This window comes from Protopterus annectens, chromosome 2.part0 (assembly GCF_019279795.1).
Source record: "Protopterus annectens isolate FY-2018-M chromosome 2.part0, PAN1.0, whole genome shotgun sequence".
Classification (NCBI taxonomy): Eukaryota; Metazoa; Chordata; order Ceratodontiformes; family Protopteridae; genus Protopterus; species Protopterus annectens.
The window spans coordinates 1,802,572,164-1,802,589,207 of NC_056728.1; the positions used below are offsets into that span (position 1 = coordinate 1,802,572,164).

The 17,044-nt window shown below is 42.3% G+C and overlaps 1 protein-coding gene across 1 annotated transcript in view; it reads right to left on the minus strand.

The window, feature by feature from the left end:
* Positions 1-8,639: 8,639 nt before the first annotated feature.
* FBXO42 (F-box protein 42) overlaps positions 8,640-17,044 on the minus strand; it is a gene marked incomplete in the record, with an annotated part of 1,591,641 nt that continues 1,583,236 nt past the window's right edge. Inside the window, 1 exon segment of the mRNA XM_044061846.1 lies at positions 8,640-10,882. Within this exon segment, the coding sequence (XP_043917781.1) occupies positions 9,779-10,882 (1,104 nt within the window).

The following is a 17,044-nucleotide window of genomic DNA, read 5'->3' on the forward strand; positions in this document are numbered from 1 at the left end:
CAGAATATCCTGTCTGCTGCTTCCGTCTTGAAGGACCACTCATGGGGCAAGAAAATTACTCTGCTCAACTTGTCTGCTACCACGTTGGATTTCCCCGGGATGTGCGTTGCTAACAGAAAGCACTGGGTGGAAATAGCCCACTGCCATATTCCCAGGGCCTCGTGATAAAGGGGGTAAGATCTGGTTCCTCCTTGTTTGTTCAAATACCAAACCACTGACATGTTGTCTGTCTGAATTGCAATCATACCCAGAGGAAGAGTCCTGGAAGTACTGCAACGCCAAAGTACTGCTCTCAACTCTAGGACACTGATATGCAGATGTTCCTCTAGATCGGTCCATGTACCTTGGGCTGTCTTTCCATGGCCACTGGAGGGGGTAACCAGAATGGGCGTCCTATCGTAACATGAAGTGAGATCAACCACCACTGAAGACGCTTTTTGCAGGAATCTGTGCTCATTATCATGCGAGACATGGGGAGCTCCTGGTAAGACCATCGAGTGAACAGCCATTGTAGTATCCCCGCATGTGCATGTGACCCAGTGGTATGGCTAGAATTGCTGCTGCCATCATACCTAACAATTTCAGAACTTCTGATGCTGGTGCTTTGTTTTTGGATATTAGAATGTGAACATGCTGATGGAGAAGTAAGACTCTTTCTACTGGAAAGTCAGCGTGGTGGTGGTAGTGTCCAGTTCTGCTCCGATAAAGACGATATGCTGCACTGGTGACAAGGCAGATTTTTTTTGAGTTTATTGTAATGCCAAAGTGATTGCAGAGTGACAGAATGGACTCCCTGGCCTGAATGAGTTGATGCCTGGTGGTGGTGGTGGTGAGGAGCCAATCGTCTAGGTACGTAAACACCTGGAATTCTAAACATCTCAGGTGAGCCATGACCACTGGCATGCATCTGAACACTCTGGGGGCTGTAGTGAGACCAAAGGGCAGAGCACGAAACTGGTAATGATTGGCTCCCAGCCTGAAGTACAGATGATCCCTGGATGGCCTGGCCATTTTTATGCGGTAGTACACATCCTGGAGATCTATCGAGCACATCCAATTGTCTTTCCCTAAGAAGGGAAGTATTGACTGAAGTGTGACCATCCGAAACTTCTCTTTCTTTACAGATTTGTTTAGTTTGCTGAGCTCCAATATAGGTCTCCAGTCCCCTGTCTTTTTTGGAACTAAAGAATCTTGAGTAAGTTCTGGATCCTATCTGGTCTGCTGGGACTGGTTGGATGACTCTTTCTTAGCAACATCTGGACCTCTACTGTTGCTTGTTCCCTGTAACTGGGTGGAAAGTCCAGGATTTTCCTCATCAGTGGAGGGGGTGTGGCGAATGGGATGAAGTATCCCCTGGAAATACTTTTTACCCAGTTGTCATTTATTTTGAACCAGGTGTCTGGGTACAAAGATAAGCGACCTCAGACTACCTCCAGAGCAGGACAGTCAGGGCCTCCTTTCAGAAGCGCTGGTAGGGCTTCCCAAAGAAGTGATCTCTGTCGCCCTGGTGTTGCGGACTCCTCCTACCGCGAGGGTGGCGCCTTCCATTATTGCCCCTCCTCTGCCCCTGGAGGGGGGTTCACCATGTGTGTCCTGAAAGGCTCCTTGGGCTTTTTGGAACCACATTTTCCCTCCCTTTTGACCCTTAGGGTAGGGGTGGAAAAACAGACCGTGACAGCAGTCTTTCCATCCTGCTCACACCTGGTTAACGTTCCCTTGACTTTGGGCCCGAAAAAGGACGAGCCATCAAAGGGGGCATTCATGAAGAATGAATTGAAGGGCTCCGTGAAGGAACACAAGCGCATCCAGGAGTGTCCCCTAAGAGCAATTCCTTTACCCACTGACCTACTTGTTCCATCAGCTGCATATGAAATGAGGTGCATGGAAGAGTTCACTATGGAATTGAGGGTAGCAAGCTGGGCGGCAACTTTGTCTGTAGCACCTGCAGCTAGTGTACCCTGAAGAGCATCTCCCAGCTCTTTAAGGAGATCTCTTTGTAGTCTCGTAAAATGGGTTAAATAGTTAAGCGAACGAAGTGCAAAAGTCGCTGAATTAAACATGCGCTTCCCATATCTATCCATGATCCTGTTAGGAGGATGGATAGAAGAGGAAGTTTGACATTTCCTTCTTGGTGGCTGCTGCCACCACCATGGCATCAACTGGCATACCTTTGGTCAAGAAGGATTTATCTAGGGGGGCAGATATGAACTTATTAGTCCTCCTAGGGACAGGCTCCATGGTATCCGAAAACTCCCACGCACTTCGCGAGACCAGCTGCATAAGCTCATTGAAGGGCGGAGACACCCAAGAGGTGGAGGACTGAGACCCGAAAGCCTTCAAGGAGGACCGACTCGTCCTCAGTAGGGTTGGTGGACTGCCAGTCACCCCTCTGCCTAAGGTATCAGCAAATGAGATATCCTCAGAGGGGGGACCATGGGGACCCTTCTGATTTATCCAAGTCAGTGTCAGATGTTAATGACTCCTGAAGGGAGTCTAAATGTTTCCTCTTACACACACTTCCTAGGAACCTCATCAGTGGGAGCTTCTGGGGAGGTCCTGGAAGAACATGGGCCACCCAATGGGGCTCCCTGAGGCTCTGGGTCTCTGCACTTAGCAAGGATATGGGAGGCAGAAGCAGACACGGGCGCTTTAGGGGATGAAGAAGCTGGACCTGAAGTTAAGGATGTCTTGTGAGACGTAACTCTCCTCATAGCTTCGAAGGCACCTCTGCTCCAATGCAAAGGGACCGACTGATCAGAGAAAACAGTACATACCCCGGCACCGGGACAGTGGGCTCTGAGCCCGAGGTAGGAGCTGACCTCATCCGAGCCAATGCCCAGAGAGGCAAAGTCGGAACAGACAAGGCAGTTTGACTATCCTCCCCAGACCTGACCAGAGTGAGTCGGCTCCTAGAGTCCTCTATCAGCATCGAGGACGTCACAGTGAACAGAGCCGAAGGCATTGGAGCAGGCATCAACTACGGAGGCGCCACAATCAAGTCAGACTCTTCCGGCTCCAAAGGACCGGTATGGCTCGGAGGAGGAAGAGATATAGCTGGTATACGGGTCTTCGGCTCCAAAGCCGCATGGGTCAGAGCCGATAATTTGGCAAAGGCCGGAGCCTGTAGAAGCTTCTGCACCATCCGATCCATATCCAAATCAGATAGGCTAACAGACGACCGAGATGATCGGACTGATGGTACCGACTGGAGTAGTGGTGATTTAGGAATTTCGGATACCAATTCCAAAACCGGGGACCGGCTCTGAAAAGACAGTCTGCTCCAAGACCTGGGGAGCCGATGTCACAGATCCTTGATTTTTTTGAATCCACAGAAGTCTTGGAGGAATTTGAGGACTTACTAGATCCATCCTGATCACTCAAAGCCTCCTGGAAAGAAGGTTTCAACAAACCCCTGTCAATAAACTTTCTTTTTCTCTCTGAGGACTCGAGGAAAAAGAATAGCATATAGAACATGTTTATTGTAAGCGCAAGGCACCCAAGCAGTAGACACAATTCACATGGCAGTCAGTAACAGACATCCTCTGCCCACATTTAGGGCATTTTTTAAACCCTGACTTAGGGTGTTTGTCCTTGTCATCAGCCACGACAGAAATGGACACACCCAACAGCAGCAATATAAATTAGCCTTCTAATAAAAAAAACAGGCTAACTATAAGCACACAGGCACACACACACAAGCCTTTTCAACTAAGGCTAACTATAAGTACTAATAAGCCTTGTAAAAACAGGCTTAAATATATGCACACAAGCCTAAAGTTAAAGCTAACAAGCACACAGAATTTTAACAAGTTAACTCTAAGTAATCACACATCACTAGTCTAACAATATATGTGACAAAAGGTCAATGAACAAACTATTTTTTGTCAGAGAATTTAAATAGGCTTATAAAGTAAAACGAGGCCAAATATACAGCTAAGAAAACAGCACACAGGGAAAGGAACTCTGTAGATAAGGCTTTAAGAGCTTATCTAACCTAAATATCTAACTACTATAGTGAAAAACTAACAATTTTTCAAATAGAAAAGTATTTAAAATTTTACTGGCCCGAGCTATCAGGAACCTCCGATCAGTTGCAGTGGCAAACTAAACTAGATCTGAGGTAACTCAAGGTGCATCATGGGATAGGGACTTGGCCTCGAGCTACTTGAAATCCTCGAGCTTTGCAGTAGGTGCCGACTCGGAGCAGAGGGATCGGCTCCGAACCCATCAGTAAAAAATGAACAGCAAGATATAACTTCACATGCTTAGTCTATTATACAACGGTATACATCATCAACCTACCTGCCCCCAAGAAGGGGGTCTTCTGTTAAGGGAAGAGGACAACGACTTTCTTAGCAAGACAGAAAAGGCTCCTCAAGAAAACAGCAGCAGCTTTTCAACCTTAACTGAAACTGCTAGTCACCTAGATTATGTGCTTCATCACACTGGAATGGCACAAGATGAGGGAATATAAGTGGGGTACAAAATCTACAGACAGTGGAAACACTGAAGAAAGTAGCGGTACTAGCCCTGAAGGTATAGGACAGTTTTAGTGGGTAGCGATTTTGGGGAAACAAATTCTGAATGGACAGCTATGCATTTTTACATTGCTAGAGAGAATCAGGAGTTGCTTCAAAAACAGCTGAGCAATCCCCTATGGGTGCACACTGAAGTTGTTTACATTTCATCCAAGGTCAACTAGCCACAGTAGCTGAATGAAGCCCACGCATCAGAGGATCTGGAGGATGACCGGGCACCACTGTGAATGGAACTATAAGAGAAAACATTAACTGAGCTAGAAAACATCAATAAAAAAATAGTTGTGTAAGAACTTACCATAACCTTAGATGTCCCTCTCTTCCATGCTGCAGTATTTATTACAGTAGGGAGATTGCTGCCTGCAGCGCCGACATCCATCCAGTATACCAAAGTCTTTGGTTCAGGAGGGTCCGTGTGAAGTCCTCTGACAGAGCCATAAACCAACGTAGAGTATAAAAGTGACACTAGCAACCTATGTTAGATATAACTTGGGTGCTGAATAGAGAGATAAGGCACTATTACAAATCACCCAAGCATGACAGAAAGGCATGCAATATCAGCAGACACACACAAATGAAGAACCTCATCTAAAACAGCCTCATTTGAGCCACTGCTCAAGACTGAGGTTGGGAAAGCCCTGTGCTCTCATCAGTGCAAGGCTTCAAATGCCTACCACTCGTACTGGCCTACGACAACTTCGACAAATGCACCAAAGGTGGAGGTGTCTCAATATTCTTAAAAAAATGTTTCACCTGCAGACTCCTCAAGACAAGATGATGACCCAAAACTCCTCCATGTCCAACTTATTATAAACAAAAATACCTTGCATCATAGCCAACTACAGGCCCTCAGTGCCACACTGGCTCACACCTCCTACCTAACCAGCATGGAGGCCTTATTTATTAAGGAAAAACACCATTATTATGGGGTACTTCAACTATCCCACCATAAAGTTAGAGAATAGTACATCTTCAGACATGCATACATATGCCCCCAGATTTCTGGGATTAATCAATACAAACTCTCTTGATCAGTCAGCCTGTATCCCAACCACAGGTAATAAAATCCTGGACTTGGTCCTTAAAAATATGAGGCAGCTCTGTTCTCCACCAAATGCAACTTCCTCCTTGGTCAAATCAGACTACAAGTCAGTAACTTTCACCTGAGGATTGAAGCCTTAAGCATTCACCAATATATTGGTACACAGAGATTATGTGAAGGCCAAGTTAATAAAATGGAATGATGACCTGGCTAAATTCCAAAGCCCTCTCCATCTTGATGACCCCACTGCTTAAACAGAATCCTTTACTGACAAAGTAGAATTCTAAGGATAGCAGAATATACCCCTTTGCATAATAGATGGATTCCAATGTGGTTGAAAATATATATCAAATCTCTAGACTTTATAAATAACTACTCGCAAGATCATGGACTCACTAAAACACTTCATTATTATACTTCAAAAGTTATTTATCTTTCTTGATCCTGAAATAGCAATGGGTATCTTTCAACCAATCCATAATAACCCAAACCTGAAAATTAATAATGATAAACCTCAACAACTACCATTTATTAAAAGACATGAGAATTCGAGACCTTTACCCTTACCGTAACTATACTATACAAGAGCTAAGATCTCAACTCAACTTACCAAAATCATACCCTGTTATCTTGAGACAAACTAAAGAAATGTGGTCCAAACATCTTCAAAACGCTAACTTAACAGAGGCAGAAACATATGTGAAACAATATGGAATATAATGCTAATCAGAGGGAAAATGATATCCAACATATATAAAATAATATCTGAGACTAAATTCCAGGACACCACACTCATCTCTAGCTTCTGGCGAAAAAATAATACATTAATAAGTGGACAATTAAACCAAGCCTTAACCCTAATGCTTAAAGCAATACCTCTGAAAAAACGAACATACACTCAACTCATGATTAACAATAATGCTTACCTTATTCCCCTAGTATTACACAAATTCAACTCATCTAAATCACCTTACTGTCCTTAATGTGAATCACAGGAAGCAGATCTAATCCATATGTTTTGGAATTGTAAATGCGTATTTAAACTATGGAACTCACTAAAAATCCAACTACAAAAACAAGGTTATGAAAAAACACTTACTTGGGAATTCACACTCCTTCACATCTTTCCTTCAGATATACCCACAAACAAAGCAAACATTATATTACATTATTTCTATTAATAAAACTATACATTGCTTCCAAATGGGGGCACAGACTCAACATAAACTGGAATGATTTAAAAAAAATGGCAATTAGACATCTTCTGGCCCACAAATGGGTAAATGACACAGAGCAATACACTGAAGAAACTAGAAAGATGGGAACAGACCTTTAACTTGCTACTAGCATAACCCACCTAAGGACTTTGGTCTTTACACACATAGTTACATTTCTAATATAAAAGTGTCATTGTGAAAATAAGAAATATCCACATTATTTTAAGCTTAGTGATTCACCTTGAAAATAAAGTATATGGCACCTTTGTACAGTTGTAAATAAGTTAGATGTTTATGTATGAATTGATTCTGTGTACCTGCAATTCTTTACCCAATATACATTAGCACGGTTTTACTGTTTTGTGTGTATTCTTATGATTTTGAAAACAAAGAATTTTGGAAAAAAAAGGTCACAAGCAATGAATGAGGGCATATCAATGTACATCACTTCACACTCAAGCACTGTAGATAAACTTTTTCAGCTAAATATTAACCCCTATTTAACTCTCTGGATAGCAAACGGACTCACAGTGAACACAGGAAGTAAGTGTGGGCAGCTCTACTTTCTTCAGAAGATGCATCGCTAGGTGGACTGCCCCAGGTTTCAGTCCTTGTGGTACTCTTCTTTGGCACCAACTTCCTGGAGGTCAAAGCTAACATTAAGAGTTTGTGGCTAAGTTTGCAGGTTCTATCAAACTACCCAGAGAACAAATGGATCCTACAAGATGGCGTGTCTCAAACAAAAAAAAAAATTGGTGTCAAAGCTATGAAGTAAAACTAACTCCAAATGTATAATTCCATCCTTTAGCAAGCATAACTCCCTTTGTAACTACACATTGACAATACCCTGCTGAAAAGTGAGCCAGTAGTTTGATCAGCACATATCCACTATTGTAAGGAAATAAGTTTCTCTCTCTCAGCTTATATCTAAAGGTATGGCATCCAGATACAAGCATGTCATTTTTCCAGGGTACTCAGCATTCATTAAGCAGAGAAGAGTATAATGACTTTGGGTATGTACCTGTTCAAATACTTGCCACAACGAGAATGACCACAACTCGAACTAAAAAGGGCCTAAACCACAAAAACTATGCAGAACTTCTTGAATTCACATCTCTCATCTCAGTATCATACAGGCTACTGAAAGGCAGTTCTCTGCCTCATGTATAGAGCCTCAAATATCAATCCCATGACATCACTGATTGAATTTGTGAATGCATAAAACACCCACTCAAGGGTTCTAAAACTTTTATGGAAAATTAACAGAACATGCTGGATGGATAGGTACGTACAGAGAATACCTCTCCTATGGAACAGTTTTACATGCTATGCAAGGCAGAGCACTCTACTTACTTTATTCAAATGTAATTTGGAAAATGGATGGGTAGCCACAAATTCACCTGTGGGTTAGAACTACTGGCCCTCATGGACAGAGGGAAACAATTATCCCAACAGATTCAACCTACCTTAGGATATCATATTGTAAAAGATAAGGGCTATATATTACCATGGGAATGCAAGGTTAGGCTTCTTAAGATCCTCAAAGATCAAAGCTTAGTATGTACCTATGAAAGACAAAGGCATGAGGAAAAATTCGTAATCCTGCAGTTAATCACTTTCTCTTCAATTAACTTGACTAATCCTGCATGATGGAACAAGAGTGGACATAATTTTCAAGTCAGTGGGGCAAGGAGCAAAATGTTTCACATGTAAAACAATAGCAATATGTAACTACTTTATAAACTGCTACAAAGACCACTAGTAGAGACCTAAATGCCTGCTGCACCATATTATGGATTTTTTTTCTTGTCAAAAAGGCATCTTATAATAAAAAAATATGTAAGCATTATAAAAGTTTTTAACACTCAAAATTTAAACTTGACAGTACAGCTCTATGCACTGACTTAATTCAAGTTGTTTCATTTAGCTCTGATAAGACAAGGAAATAAACAAAGGTTAGGTTGTGTATCTGCAAGTCGTGTCATTAAAGTATTGTACAAAGCATATTAATTTAAAATACACAGTCATGTAAACTGCAATATGAAGCATGGTTTTCAGCATGTAAAGACAACTAAAACAGTAGCTACAGTGCAATTAGGAACAAAGATGAATCCCACAGTCATTAGCAGCGATGGCATGTCCAGGAGAAAGTAAAATGACCACCCTTAGTTTACCACTTAAAATGCAAGAGTGGGTTAAAATAAAAGCAGAGCAAAGCAAACCAGACAAAAGGATGGTCAATATAATGCATGAAAACTGATGCCCTGTACTATACTACGTTCCAGCAAAGAACAAAGATATGTCTAGCTAGAACCAACTAGTACATGTACATTCCAAGAACAATCTTTATATTACTAATTATTCTGGCATTTTAACATGGCACTACCTTTCTCTCCATTTAAAAAAAAATGGAAAGAAATCAATATTGCAAATACCTGACAATGACAACTGTTTAACAAAAGGGGAGAAATCTTAACTTTTGTTTTAAAGATGCAACACAGCTGTAGCTGCATCACTAATGCTGAAGAAAAAAAACAGCACGTCATATTTTTTCATATAAATATAACTTTTTAAACAGCAGGTAAGAGAAGCATATGCACAACTAAGTGCATGCTGATTTGAAACCTCCAGCTCAGCCAGCCATCTGATACCAAATATTGTCCTTTTAAGTACAAAATGCCTTCACTGCATTTAACATGCAGAGGAGAGAGCTATAAATTGCTCTGCTTTGATTTTTTTCCTTTAATTCTTGCTCTACTAAATGGCGGAAAATGGCAACACAAGCATAAACTACAAAATCCCAATTTGTCCAGAAAAACAGATTACTCCCTTTTGTAAACAGTCTTTTTTCACTCAATCAAGCAGCTTTCCCAGAATTTGTGGTCTATATGGAGTGTGAGCTCCCACAATTCACAGCTTGCATCAGGTAGTGTAAAATTAAAAAGAAAATGGTAGAGCCAATGAAAGCATAATCAACTGCATTATCTTTTTGCACGAACAAAATACAAGGCATTTGTTTTTGGATAGTACTTCACATTTTGTTTTTTGTCCATAAGCCCACCAAATACTATGAGTTCTCCACGACCCTGAACCACAGTATGAAGGCTAGTCTCGGGTGGGCCCACTACAGAACTGTTATTAAATACTTTCCATTTGACTCTTCCTTTCTCCTTGGCATCTTTAATGTCTAACACATACATCTGCATAGGCTTACAGTTCATGCTCTGATATAAAGGCTTGCCAACGTTCAGTGACTGAGGAGGATGATGACCTAATCGACGAGCAATAGGTGGTAAGGAATGCCCATCTCCCTGGGGAGGGGCCTGCCGCTGTGTCAACACTTCAGCACCACTTCCACTTTGGCTACCAGGGGGACTTAGTGAGGCAGAAGCACTATGGCTCACTAAAACTGCAGATGCACCTTGTGCAGATAGGGCTTTTACTGCCTCTAGACCTCTTCTTAAAGCTCCAGGGGAGACTGCTCCTGGTGGAGTAGTAGCAACGTGTGGTGGTGTATGGATTCCATTGGTTTGCTCTGGAGGATTCTGTGCACCAGAACTTACAGTTCTACTGTCCAAGGTGTCTACTAAATTACTGCAACGAGTTGGTTTTGCATCGCAGTTTAATTCCACTGAGCCTAATCGCAAGTCTCTCTCCTCTGGCAATGATCCCCGTCTCTGATTACGTTGAAGTCCTGCCTTCAAATCATATCCTGGTTCTGAAGGTGTGCTAGGAGATACCAAATGCACTGGACTCTCCAATGAAGCGCCTCCAGCTGCAACTGCTCCTGGAGATATGCTCCCACCATTTAGTACAGGAGAAATATCTCCTCTGGCAGGAGAAAGGCTTCCTTCTCGAGAGCCAGAGGTGTGTCTTTGCGTTCTAGGTCTGAGTGTCCCCCAACGTCCATTCACACAAGGAACTTCATCCGTATTCCTCACTGGAGACTGAGAACGATACTCTCTGGTTTCAGGAACTAATGCAGGAGGAGTAGCACTGATAGGAGAAGGCCGAGAGTTAAGGCTAGGGCTTAACGGTGCTCTGCCACTGGGAGCTTGACTGAACACTACTACACAATCTCCCACCTGTTTTAAAAAAAAAAAAAAAAAAACTTGTAATTTTGTTTTCAAACACTCCAAATTCAAATACATCAAGATTAAATTTTAAACCATTTGCACACAAAAAAAACACCTCGCAGTTACTCAAACAGGTCAAAGGTCAAACATTAACATGACAAACGGTGGGTTGCATTTGTAAATCATAATTCACACCTCATATAATAGTGTAAAGAAAAGAAAGTCCTCAAGATAAATTCTGCTACAGTCTGATTTACCTTTTATAATGCAAATCTGGGGGCAGCAAACCAGCATCTTAGGCAAAATGCAGATAATATGAAAGGTAACAAAACCTTGAAAATAAAATTTGGTGACAGACAGCATACTTTCTTACCAAATGGATAAGCTGAAGACATTTAATGAACTGATTCATTCTTCCAAGACACTACTTAACTATTTTTAAACCCCCCCCCCCCCCCGAGAAAGAAACCCAAGGACTACATTTCTATGTCCCACACATACCCAGATGATTTCTGGTTACCAGTGGTGGGATTATCCCCCGCTTCCAGTATCAGTCTGATCAGTCACTTTTTGGTGGCATGGGTTGAGGACATTGGAATTAAACTTGTGTAACCAGTACACAGCTTTAGTACCAACGTTTTCTATGCAATCTTTTCAGTCACAATGTAAACCAAGCAAAGATTTACTTTTGCACAACAGTTATTTTATTTTTCTAGTAAGTCTGGTGGAGGAAAAAAGGAGAAATTAGTTCCTCTCACAACTAAGGAATATAGAGCAAAAGGAAACCAGCATGCAAAGGTTTCTAAGGGAAAATGATAGTAGCTTTGTGTGCATCTGGAATGCAGATTGGAAATAAGTTAGCAGTTGTGGTGGCTGTGCATATTTATAGGAAGTAGACAAAAGACAGTCAGTTCCACACTTCAGGAGGACCTCAAAGCCCAAATGGAATCTGAAAGACTGGCACTTCAGAGGAACTGCCCGGAACTTGAAGCAAATGAATTAATGCAATGGGCCAAAAGTGCAAAGGCTGCATGCATGCACAAGCTAAGGACAGAGAAAAGCACCATCATAACAGAGATGGTCATCTTTCACCAAGAGCACCTCAGTCACACAGAAGAGTAAAGTCAAGCCTCAGGTGTGCAGGTCAGTACAAAATATTTTCCTCAATCTTAAGAGTGGAACAATTTTTGATAGTTTTATATGGGCAATTGAAAACGTGTGTAACACCAAAGTGATCAAGGGCAGTAGGTGAGAGTTTAACTTCTTTTCTCACAGGTGATACCATGCATGCAGTTTCTAAACTTAGTGATGCCGACTGTTTGAAATAAGCTTGTTAAATAACATTTACATGCATCTTTCAAACAAATTAGTGAAACATGCAGAAAGAAATTTACACAGCACAGAAGAATGGCAGATGATGGTTTATTTTGATGTATGGTCGAACAGATGTAAGGTTCTCACTTCTGAAAGGCTTGCAGATCTTTTGGTGTGGGAACATGATCCCTTGCTACTCTGCTTAGGGCATGAGGCTCTGGATGGCAGGACGGGTGCATCACACTGCCGATGATATAGTTACCCCCTCCTCTGTGTCTAGCAAGCTGCAACAGCGTATCAGGGAAGTAGACATCACTGCATATGGGTACAATGAAACCCATGGACACACAGCCTAAGTAATCACAGCAGATTGCAGTTAGAAGGGGAAGCCATGGGTTGTGAAACATATCTAGGTTTTGGGGTAAAGTTAATAATAATCAAAGGGGGAAATATGTAAGGTCTCACTGTCCACCAAAGCGGAATGGAGAACGAAGACCTCTAGAAATAGTAAATAACCAGAGGTCAAAATGCAATAAAACATTTCTTCACAGAGGCAACTGCCTGGAACTGTGAAAGGAAGCTATCATTTAAAAGAGCAGTTTCAATTGCATGTGGGGTCTTCAATGTGGAAAAAGTTTTTAGTTGGCCTTCACTGTGAAAGGAAAAGGTGATGTAATCAGCTGCAACCCCCCACACCCAATGTTTTCTGCGATAACAGAAATGGTGAACTGAGATGCATATACTTAGAGTTGAAAGCAAAGTCAGTACTGCCTTGCATTGAAAACAACTGTATTCACATTCTGAAGTGCTGTTATTTGCAAATTTTGCCTTGTATCATTTTGCTAACTCAGAATACTTAGGTCCAGTATTTTTATTTAACAGTAGATCAGATTCTTCTTTAAATATCTTACCTATGTAAATGACTACTTTTGTATTTTGTGCTTTGCCCTGACCTCTGCATATTTATTGTGCATTAGCACCGTCTTGCCTTCTTTACTGTAAGTTATTTATTCACTTGCAGGATCTTGTACCTGGCATTTATGTATTATTTTTTAATCTGAAAAAGTAGCATTACTTAACATGGTAGGTTGGCAAAAGTACAGTTTTGTACCTACCATAAATGTAGATGTTAGAGTGCTAATACAGCTGCAGTCATAACAGATGGGTTCTCCTGCCGTCAGGCGGGTCCTCGGTCGGCCGAATTCTAAAGTCTAGGTCCGGCGTCGGTTGTCATCACTTCTTCCCTGACGTTAGTGCGACAGGGGTATAAAAGAACCAGCAGACGCCATTTTCTTCAGTTTTTCTTGCCCCAAATGTCAGGTGCCCCCAGAAGGAAGGCAATACATAAATTTGTGTAATAAAGCAATGTCATATAATCAAAATACAGTAGTGCAAGCAAATACAAAAAGAATGAATACTCCAATCAGGTTGCATGAGGAGGTGTTAGCCAATAGGCCTGTCCCCAAGAGGGGAAGGAGCAAGGGAAACCTGGACTGCAGCTGTATTAGCACTCGAACATCTACATTTATGGTAGGTACAAAAGTGTACTATGTTCATCGTGCGTACAGCTGCAGTCATAACAGATGGGTAGAATCCCAAAACTAAGAAAGGGGTGGTAGGCACTAGGTGGAACTAGGAGGAGCCAGAATGCCCTGCAAGATTGCAGTGGCAAAGCCCGCTCTAGATTTGGAGTATAATAGAAGGTGGTAGTGCTTGGAGAAGGTATGCACAGAACTCCAAGTGGCTGCTTCCAAAATATCTTTGGTAGGAACTCCTCTGAGAAAAGCTGCAGAGGTAGCCATGGCCCTTGTGGAGTGAGATCTGATGCCTGTAGGTACACAGTTTTGCCATGAAAAGAATAGCAAAAGTGTATGCAGTGGGCTATCCATTTTGAGATTGTTTGGAAATCGGCTTTCCTTGAGCTCCTATAGCATAGGACACAAAGAGCTGTTCTGATTTTCTGAAAGGCTTTGTTCTGTCCAAATAATAACGCAGTTGTCTGTGGATGTCCAAAAAATGTAGTAATCTCTCCCCTTTGTTTTGAGGATTAGGATAAAAGGTAGGTTAAGTGTATAGCCTGATTCAAAGCTATCCTGGATACCACTTTTGGCATAAAGGACGGGTTGGTTCGTAAGGAAACTCTGTCCTGATGGAAGATGATAAAAGGCTGCACAGCCATGAGAGCTTGTAGTTCCGATACCCTACGAGCTGAGGTAATAGCCAGAAGGAAAGCTGTTTTCCAGGACAAATATTGCAAATCTGATGAGGCAGCTGGCTCAAAAGGAGGCAAGGTCAGCTTTTCTAGAATGAAACTGAGATCCCAAGCAGGTATTGGTCGTTTCCTTGGGGGTTTTAGATTCTTAGCCCCTCTGAGGAACTGTCTTAAGAGGGGGTAAGAGAATAAGGGTGGCTCAGTGTTGTATTCTGCAGAAATGGCTGAGGCATGGATTTTGATGGAGGAGAATGAAAGTCCACTGCTTAGCAGCTTAGCTAGATACTGTAATATTTGAGGTAAATTCAGTTTTCCAGGATCCTGGCCCTTTTTCTCATTCCAGACACAAAACCGTTTCCATTTTGCGGAGTAAGCTTTTCTAGTAGACTGCCTTCTGGCCTCCAAAATGACATCCTGCACCTCCTTGGAGAGTAGGGTCTGTTGTGATGCTAAGAAATCTTCCATGCGGCTAGATTGAGTGTTTTTAGCTGACTGAGCTTGAAGCTGTGCGGAGTCAGAAGAAGAGGCATTAGAGGCAGGGTCCATGGTGGGGAATGAGTCAGGCTCCTCAGGAGTGGGTACCAGTGTTGTCTTGGCCAGTCTGGAGCAATGAGAATCATCTTTGGTCTGTCTGCTCTGGTTTTTAATAGAACTTTGGGCAGCAGAGGAAGAGGTGGGAAGGCATAAACTGTCATTGATGTCCAACTGAAAGAGAGAGCGTCCACTCTCCAGGCCTTTGGATGAAAAATCCTTGAGCAGAATTTTGTCAATTGATGATTTTTGTGGGAGGCAAAGAGATCTATGCCTGGCCTTGCCCATGCTTGAATTATCTCTGTAAAAACTTGAGGATGCAACTTCCATTCGTGTGGATCTGTCATATTTCTGCTTAGGTTGTCTGCCAGCATGTTTTCCTTGTCTGGCAAGTACTGTGCTTGTAGTTCGATTTGTAAGTCCAGGGCCATGTTCCAAAGTGACATGGCCAGTCTGCATAGGGGGTATGAATGGGTTCCTCCCTGTTTGTTTATGTACCACATTACTGTGGTGTTGTCCGTCCTTATCAATAGTTGACCTGGTTGCAGAAGGTCTTTGAAAGCTATAATAGTATTTATTACTGCTAGCATTTCCTTTTGATTGATGTGAAGGTGCTTTTCTTTTTGGGACCATTTGCCCTGAATGCACCGATCTGTCATGTGCGCCCCCCAGGCGTCTGTTGTGATGACTTGATTTGCTTGAGGCTTGCTGAATGGAAGATCTGTGTTTGTTTGGCATGCTTGAGCCCACCACAGAAATTCCTTTTGAAGACATGGAATTAGTGGTATTATTGTTTCCAAACTGTGGCTGTGTTGAGACCATAGGTTTTTCAGGTACCATTGAAATTTCCTCATATGCAGCTTTGCACACGGGATTAGTAAGTTAGTTGCCCTGCTTCTCTGGCGTGAGGTAGGCCATCTGGGTGTGTGTGTCCAAGTTGGCACCCAGGAAAAATATTTTCCGAGAGGGTATTGGCCTTGATTTCTTTTTGTTGACTGTGTATCCCAGAGAATTCAACAACATTATTACATAAGCCAGATGTTTCAGAAGAATGTGCTTGCTGTCCGCTTGGATCTGGCAGTCGTCCAAATAGGGGTATATTTGTATCCCTTGAAGTCTGCAGTAGGCAATTACTGATGCCAGGCATTTTGTGAATACTCTGGGCGCAGTAGATAAGCCAAAGGGCAATGCAGAGAATTGATAATGGGTTGAACCTGCAAGAAATCTGAGGTATCTTCTGCAATTTTGTCTGATTGGGACATGCAGGTATGCCTCCTTGAGGTCCAATGTTACCAGCCAAGACTCCTTGCCCAGCATGGGAAGAAGCTGCTGTAGAGTGAGCATCTTGAATTTTGGTACGAGTAGAAATGTGTTTAGGATGGATAGGTCCAAAATAGGTCTCCAATCTTTTCCCTTCCTTGGTACCAGGAATAGTCTGGAATAAAAACCTTGACCTTGTTCGTGCGTAAGTACCTCTTGAATAGCTTTCATGTCTATGAGATCTGAAATTTGTCTTTGTGCCTCTGCCCTTTGATTGTGTGGCAGGTTTGGCATGCCTCTCATTTTTGGAAGGGTGTGAAAATGTAATCTGTAGCCTCTGTTTATAATGTCCAAGATCCATTTGTCTTTTGTGACAATATGCCAATTTTTTGAAAATAATGCCAGTTTTCCGCCTAAGGGTGCTGCCATTTGAGTCTTGCTTGGCATGCAAAGGGGAAAGTCATTGGACTTGCTTTGTGAATGGTTGAGTTATCCTCACCACCTCTTTGTGTAGGAGCTTGCCACTGTCTGCCTCTAAACGATCCTTGGGATTGCCCTCGGGCACCTGTATCTACCTCTTTGGGGTCTGTCCGTGGCTGGAAAGGACCAATTTTTGGAAGGCCAATTTCTACTGAAACGTGGGGGCTGTACCTGTAGAAAATCTTTCACTGTTTGCATTGATTTAGCCTTTTCCTCCATTTTCCTTAATACCTCCTCAGCATCAGCACCAAATAATACATCCTTTTGTAGAGGGGCATCTAGTAATTTGGCTTTGACATGATCTGGTAAGGTTTGTTCCTTGAGCCAGGCATGTCTACATATGACTGATCCTGTAACAGCAGCTCTACATGACA